This window comes from Megachile rotundata, chromosome 7 (genome assembly GCF_050947335.1).
Source record: "Megachile rotundata isolate GNS110a chromosome 7, iyMegRotu1, whole genome shotgun sequence".
NCBI lineage: Eukaryota > Metazoa > Arthropoda > Insecta > Hymenoptera > Megachilidae > Megachile > Megachile rotundata.
The window spans coordinates 17,866,522-17,874,049 of record NC_134989.1 but is presented as its reverse complement, the minus strand read 5'-3'; the positions used below and the strand labels follow the sequence as shown (position 1 = coordinate 17,874,049).

At 34.6% G+C, this 7,528-nt stretch overlaps 2 protein-coding genes across 4 annotated transcripts; one reads left to right on the top strand and one right to left on the bottom strand.

The window, feature by feature from the left end:
* The first annotated feature begins 150 nt into the window (after positions 1-150).
* On the top strand, positions 151-4,065 carry LOC100880999 (endoplasmic reticulum lectin 1). 3 transcript variants are annotated; one of them, XM_012297457.2, is made up of 8 exons: positions 152-983; positions 1,062-1,235; positions 1,310-1,834; positions 2,231-2,284; positions 2,820-2,981; positions 3,051-3,290; positions 3,355-3,589; positions 3,751-4,065. In XM_012297457.2, the coding sequence occupies exons 1-7, from the start codon at positions 849-851 to the stop codon at positions 3,586-3,588; spliced, it is 1,524 nt and encodes a 507-aa protein (XP_012152847.1). In that variant the 5' UTR covers positions 152-848; the 3' UTR covers position 3,589; positions 3,751-4,065. The 3 variants fall into 3 exon arrangements, with proteins under 3 accessions (XP_012152848.1, XP_012152847.1, XP_003708455.1); XM_003708407.3 differs by having other exon boundaries at positions 156-983; positions 3,355-4,065; XM_012297458.2 differs by lacking the exon at positions 2,231-2,284 and having other exon boundaries at positions 151-983; positions 3,355-4,065.
* LOC100876851 (mitochondrial import receptor subunit TOM40 homolog 1) lies at positions 3,701-6,391 on the bottom strand. Its single transcript, XM_003708371.3, has one exon. It carries the CDS (start codon positions 5,140-5,142, stop codon positions 4,174-4,176), a length of 969 nt encoding a protein of 322 aa, XP_003708419.1. The 5' UTR covers positions 5,143-6,391; the 3' UTR covers positions 3,701-4,173.
* Between the last annotated feature and the right edge of the window lie 1,137 nt (positions 6,392-7,528).

Below are 7,528 nucleotides of genomic sequence, written 5' to 3'. Positions count from 1 at the left end.
ATTCGTTTTGCGTATGTTAGCTCTGATTGGTTCGAGCACGCATCGCATCATCATTTATATTCTCAAATTTCTAATTTTCAAGTGTAATCATGATCTATCTATAGTTCTTCACGCTGTTCATATATTTTGTCTACTTTGTACATATATAATCGGAGAAGTGCAAAATGTTTGAAGTGCAACTTCAGAATTTACTGAAGTTGCCTACATTGCACGAATTAGGGCGAACTGAATATAATCTTGATCTCCCGTTGAACGAATGATACGTTCATACGTGGGTTACTATATTATATGTGGGTTGCGCTCACTAGTCTACACCTCGTCTTTTCATCAGGGCTGTATGATTGTTTTCAAAGACCTCAAGTTACTTCATTATCAAACGAAATTTTTTCGTTTTATATAGGTTTATCGAAACAAATTAAACGTGGATTGCGAGAACAGATTTTAAGAAAATATTACATGTATTTACTTTGAAACACGTATTTACTATTAAAATTTGTTTCTGAAATTCAATAAAGCTGAATAACATTGCGTACAAAAACGAACACGTATACGTTTCACGTGGTATAAAATTATTGGTATTTGGACGCAATTGGGGTTAATAACGAATTGAAAATTTCATACATACAGTGTCAACGGTGTCAACTTCGGAAAGAAGAAAATATAAATCACTTAAAAATTAAATACGCACGGCATATTATTTCCGACCGATACATTGGAACAATTACGATAGTAACATAAACAGCAAATAAGTTAACGCACATATATCGCTGTCGTCATTAATCTGTAGATATCGAATACACATATATATTTGATTAAAAATATGGTGAAATAATTGTAGTTTTATAAAAATGTGGAAATACCGTGGTATTTATAATGTGTTTTGTATTGTAATTGTTGTTGTATGTGGACATGATTTTAAAAGTTTTGATGATACTGTTCTCTTTAAAATTAATTGGTCAGGCAAAGCTGGTTCAGAACTATTAGTGAGTAAATGCAGATAAAACTATTTTATCATATTCATTCGAATAAAATGTTTGAATAAATTCATGTATAATTTACAGGAATCTAGAACAAATGTAGAACCATATTTTATAACAACTGCAAATAATGAGCGGTATCAATGTTTGATAGTTGATAACTCCAAACAAGAAAAAAATGATAACGAACCATATAATGGACCTAATCCCATAGAAATTTTATCACCACTATTTAATCAAGATATTTGTTCTTATAGGGTAAACATCATAACCATTATTAACATATTTTATTAAAACTTATTTATTCACAAAATCCATTTATATTTTTGTAGCTTGAATCTTACTGGTCATATGAATTATGCCATGGACGATATGTACGTCAATATCACGAGGACAGAGATGGAAAGAAAGTGAAAACGCAGGAATATTATTTGGGTACTTTTGATAAATTGCAAGAATTAAAGCTTTTGGCTGAATACTCGGAACGAGAAAGAAGTCCTACTAGAAAAGCAGAGATTCCTGTTAAAAAAGTTGATGGAATTAATATGCCTTATGTTGAAATTGAAATGGGTGATGGCACAGTTTGTGACTTAACAAACAAACCACGAAAAGTAAAAGTTTTATATGTCTGTTATCAGCTTGGTAAACACGAATTATTTTCACTCGAAGAACCTTCTAGCTGTGAATATGAAGTTATTGTCCTTTCTCCTGGGTTATGTAGACATCCTGACTATAAACCACAGGCTACAGGAGAAAATGAAATTAATTGTCAACCAGTTGGTAATTCACCAAAAAAGCCAAGATCTCTTGTTGCAATGGAAATAGAAAGTTCTAAACTTCGACATCAGAAAGTAACGGTAAAACCATCTTCCATTCATTCTTTGCATCCGATAATTTATTTATGATTATGCCTGTGTTATATGTACATAATTTTATTATTTATAATAAAACATATTTTCTTACATATTTCTGTGTATGGTAGTAATAATTTTTATTATTGGTATACATAAAACACGCGTAAGTTGTTTTTAAGTAAACATAGATCCTAGATATATTCAAATATTGTATAATGCTCCGTGTCAACATAAAATACTATATGCTGTATAGAGGTAGAAAATGCATGAATGAGTGACATATTTTTTTTTAAGCTAATTATTTTAATTTCACTACATTTTGAATATTGAAAATAATTACTTCTGATTTATTTTTGATTATTTATCGTTTATACATTGAATTAATTATCTGTTGCACAGGATGACAAGCTGCAGAAAGTCTATGCGATCTTCCATGTAGATAAGGAGGGCCAGGTCAGAATATTTTGTTTTTTTGGGAACAGGCCAAAGTGCTTGATGGTTCTTGTCATTTGTTGCCATTGATTTGTATCTCATTCTGTCCCTTCCTTTTCTACATATAGTTATCTCAATAATATAATAACACCAATAATGTTTATGCACTATTATGTCTTTAGTACTATAATATCCTCTGCTTTACTTTATTACAGACAAAGTTACTAGTATTTCTAGTAGGTTATCATTTTCGCTTTTCACGCAGCATTTGATTAAGAGCAGCTAGCAATAGTTAAAATTCCATCAATAATTATACACTGCAATATACTAAACAATATATATATTTTCAGAATAAATACAATGTATCTTAATATTAAAAAAAACTGTACAGTCATAATTCAATGGTAAAATCTCTTTTTTTGCTAGTATTTTGAAAGAAGAGATGATATATGTTCATGTTTCTAACAATTTCATATGATATTAACATCGGAAGTAAAGGTTGCAAGATGAGCTATATATTTTAGTTAAAAAATTAAATGATTTACGCTCATTTCAGGATGGCGAAGCACGAGTTAGAGTTGAAATACATCCTGTCGATGTTATCGATAAACATAATAATATTGAAGATTCTATAAATTCATTAGCAGATCAAAACATTAGTCCAATCGAAGCGAGTCCTGTAAAAAATTTTTTAAGCGGCAAAAATTGTTTATACGGTGTAAGTATTTTTTCTCTTTTATTTTATAATTATATTTTCTGAGACTACAAGTAGTTAATATAACTACAGCGCAATGGATGGTGGAAATATGAATTCTGCTATGGACGTTTCGTAGTTCAATATCATATAGAACGCGATGGTACAAAAACAATAGTGAATCTCGGTAAATTCGATAAGCAGAAACATTTAGAATGGATCGCTGCTCATCCGCATAAAAAGTCAAAGTCTCCGGTACTACGGAAAGAACTTATTCATTTTTATAGCGATGGTACCATTTGTGATAAGACTGGCAAGTCAAGGCAAACAGAGGTACTATACATGTAATAATAATCGAGAATATTATTTGAGTAATTAACAAATGTTTGATTTTTAGGTAAAGTTAAAGTGCGTGGAGGGTACATCGAGCATTTCTCTATTTCTGCTTGAACCAAAAACATGCGAATACGTTCTGGGAGTTGAATCGCCATTGATCTGTGATATTTTAGAATACGCAGATGAGAATGGACTTCTTAGTGAGAAGTTTGAAGCAAATTTTGACAAATTGAAAACTACCGCTTTTCACGAGTACGATGATTTGGACGAAAGGATAGCAAACGGAGATGATTAAAGTAATTTAATTAACGATTACGAATGTTGTCCAGTGAGATAAATTTGATAATAAAGGCGACAGTATTAGAGTGCTGGACACTTGCATTTAATTTCAACCGATTAGATCAAACTTTATTTTTTCGAGTTTAATGTACATCAATACACGAGTGCTATATTTCAGAGTTTTCATGTACCGTACGATACAGCGGTGTTCCACTATATGGCTGTGATTGGAACTATACAAGCAAAAAAGTATCGTGGAATGAGCCACTTAAAAGAAACCTGTTCGAACTTTAAATTTCAATCTTCCGAAGTTCGCAAATTCCTAACCATATAGCGATATTCCACTGTACTTGTATAACCATAGCAGCTGCTCAAATCTATCGTACTCTTTACGTATCAACACGAATCATCGTGCAATGGAGGTTGTAACGTATGTAAGGTTTTTCACTCTGTAAGCTTTTGAAAAGAACAATTAAAATCGTTTTGACGTTAATCACTTTTACCATCGAATTCACTTCTATCATTTCTATAAATAATATCACGTTTCAAACATGACGATTGTTGCATTTGTTTAGTTCAAATCTGTCATTGTTCATAATCATTACCCGATGTTGAGACCAACGCCTACGCGAAATTGTTGCTTCTTGTGATTTAAAAGTCCGCTAATAAGCAGAGAAGATTCTGGAATAGGGTATAATTTCTTCTCGAATACGCCTCCGACCGTGGTTTCTGAATTCACGATGCCACGGAAAATAAGGTCCGCGTACGGGACGTTTACTTGATAGACTATAGTACCGATCGACTGATGAGTTCTGACGTTCGTCTCTATTTCAACACCGAGTTCCAATTGCGAACTGGCTTTACGATGATAGCAAAGATGTAGTCCTGCTTCACCTATGGTACCGGATAACGTAGCGAATCCTGTACTGTATCTAAAAGCCATACACATGACTGTTTGTTGACCGCCTGGAACTTTCATGCCACGAAGGCATGCAATTTCAGCTCCTAATGTAATTCTCGATGTGATCGCTTGTAAAAAGTGCATTACCACTGTTCCGTGTTTTTTTGCTAATTTTGGATTGGCCAGAATAACTGCAACCGTGTAATCGTTTCCTCGATATTCCAGACTGGAGCTCGAAGCTTTGTATTTTCCATCAGCAATTTGTGCTGACAGTTTGTACCTAAATCTACATCCTAACGTATGAACGAATGAGGCGGTTAAATTTCCGTTCGGTGAAATTTCTCCAATGGCAATGGGGTATTTTTCGGTTAAACCCACCATTTTTGTACCAATGTATTGTACACCAAGTTTGTAACCGGAAGGGGTAACTGAGCTGAGGGTAATAGAATGCGTCACGTTGAAGTGTTCGCTGAGTACTTTCTTGATGTTGAGGCGCGCTCCTTCAAAATTTTGTGGATAAACGTCCTTAACTTTTTTATGAATATCTTCGAAACTCCCGGGGTTCCCTGGTCCCTTGTCTTGTGGATCAACACACGGTACACAGTCCTCATCGTGGTTTATTATGTTCGGTTCGTCTGCTTTAGTCGCTGACGCGTGTGCTGTGCCCATTTTGATATATATTAACTTTCCATAAATACACGTTAATTTCGTGGCTTGTATACACGTACGAATAAAATTAGTTTTAACACGCGTATTTTATTTGACAAGTCTGCGATTTTAAACTTGTACGCCATTTCATTCGATACTTGCAGTTTTCGATATATCGATTATATTTTACGAGAGAAATGTACCACTGAATTGAGTTTTTGTTCACGCTACGCATGTCCGAACGATGCAACGCCAAGCCTATATATCCTGTGATCTTTGAATATGGCCGCGTAAATTGGCATCATACTAGCAAATGCAGATTTGTAGTTATATTTCTTTTCTGAATTGAAAAGACCTTTCACTACCAACATAAGACTGCCAATAAAATACTATAAATAACGTTCATAGTATACTTTAATGCATGGGAGAATACTAAATAAAAAATCACTGGATATATAGACAGCGTCACAAATCGCCAGTTGTTATATTAGATCGCTAGATGGCCATTAACATGAAGATTCAAATACAGTTTCTCTATTAATATTTAATAATTTCATATGAAATTAACACTATCGTGTAAGAGAATTTATTTGAAACCACACAATATAGCATGACTTTTGTATTATAAGTTTCACGAGATACGGTATACATGTGACATGATGCCTTTCTCACAAGTGCTCACAAGCCATGTCGTTCCTTTATATAGAGGAACCAAGTAAGTACTAATGGAAGTGTGTGCTAGTGATGGCACAGCTGAACATTGATCGCTAACGTAGAAATATGGCAGATCTGCTCAGTGGGTGTTGTCACGTGGTCGCTTCAAGTAGCTTGTGTTCGGCTCCCGATTGCGCGTGCAAGTTCGTGGTTCTAACCAAACCTCGGATTTGCACGCCTGCACGGTTGAGTCTTCACGTCGCTCCTCGAACTACCGCGATTTCCAAATTGGGGGGCAATCGAATAGGTCGACGAGGTTGTAATTTGTCGCTTCCATATACAGGCACTGCAGATTAGCAGTATGCCATTATTTTTTTTTATAGGTTATAAAATATCAAATTTTACAGGATTATTCTGGATCGAATAAAATAATTACAATGTGTCAGCATTGCGATACGTACATGAGCCGCCTATGTCAATTCTACTGCGCATGCAAAGTGCAATATTTCGGCACTTTGGCGACGTAGTATGGTTCCTGAGGCATTTAGAAACAAATTTCTATTAGGGTTTGATGCGTTTTGATGCCTAATAAAGCCAGAAAATCAATTTTTGTCGAATTCGGCTCAAAACGGTACAGGTGGCGCCATCTAGCGGCGAGCAGCGGAACTACGAAAAACTAAAATTTCGATTTTCTCGAAAACTAGGGACTTTTCCGAAATTCTGAGATATACAAATTCTTCCTTGTCGCCTACCGAATCGAACGAATCTAATTATAGCTGGCTAGGACCATTATTAAAGAAAATAGAAAAATAGCCCATTTCATGGACTAAAAAATTGCCGTCCATCTAGCGGTGAAAGTTGGAACTACAAAAATAGAAAATCCCGATTTTCTCGAAACCTAGGGACTTTTCCAAAATTCCGAGATATACAAATTGTTCCTTGTGGCCTAAGGAATCGAACGAATCTAATTACAGCCTGCTAGGACCATTATTAAAGAAAATAGAAAAATAGCCCATTTCGTGGACTAAAAAATTGCCGTCCATCTAGCGGTGAAAGTTGGAACTACAAAAATATAAAAATGCGATTTTCCCGAAAATTAGCGAACATTGAGTACTTCTGAGGGTCAGAAAGTGTTATGTGATCGCATTGGAAGCAAAATAATGCAATAAAAGCTTCCTAAAGGCTTTAATAAAGAAAATGAAAAAAATGTCATTTTATGGGGAAAATTTGTGGCGCCATCTAGCGGCGAAACCGCGAACTAAACTGAAAAAACGTATGCCCGTACACGCGTTAAGGAAAAATATAAAAGGTAATATTTCGCAACTTTGACGACGTAGTATGCTTCATTAGACGTTTTAAAACAATGTTTGTTCAATAAGTTATTCACTTTTTTGCCTATTAAGCCCAGAAAATCAATTTTTGTTTGACACCTATACTGCGTATTCGAACATACGGTTTTTCAGTTTAGTTCGCGGTTTCGCCGCTAGATGGCGCCACAAATTTTCCCCATAAAATGACATTTTTTTCATTTTCTTTATTAAAGCCTTTAGGAAGCTTTTATTGCATTATTTTGCTTCCAATGCGATCACATAACACTTTCTGACCCTCAGAAGTACTCAATGTTCGCTAATTTTCGGGAAAATCGCATTTTTATATTTTTGTAGTTCCAACTTTCACCGCTAGATGGACGGCAATTTTTTAGTCCACGAAATGGGCTATTTTTCTATTTTCTTTAATAATGGTCCTAGCAGGC

Bases quoted from the DNA above. Each gene is read 5' to 3' on its own strand.
- LOC100880999 (XM_012297457.2), top strand. From the start codon at position 849: ATGTGGAAATACCGTGGTATTTATAATGTGTTTTGTATTGTAATTGTT. The intron at 984-1,061 runs GTGAGTAAATGC...TATAATTTACAG, and splicing joins AAGCTGGTTCAGAACTATTA to GAATCTAGAACAAATGTAGA. The intron at 1,236-1,309 runs GTAAACATCATA...ATATTTTTGTAG, and splicing joins AAGATATTTGTTCTTATAGG to CTTGAATCTTACTGGTCATA.
- LOC100876851 (XM_003708371.3), bottom strand. From the start codon at position 5,142: ATGGGCACAGCACACGCGTCAGCGACTAAAGCAGACGAACCGAACATA.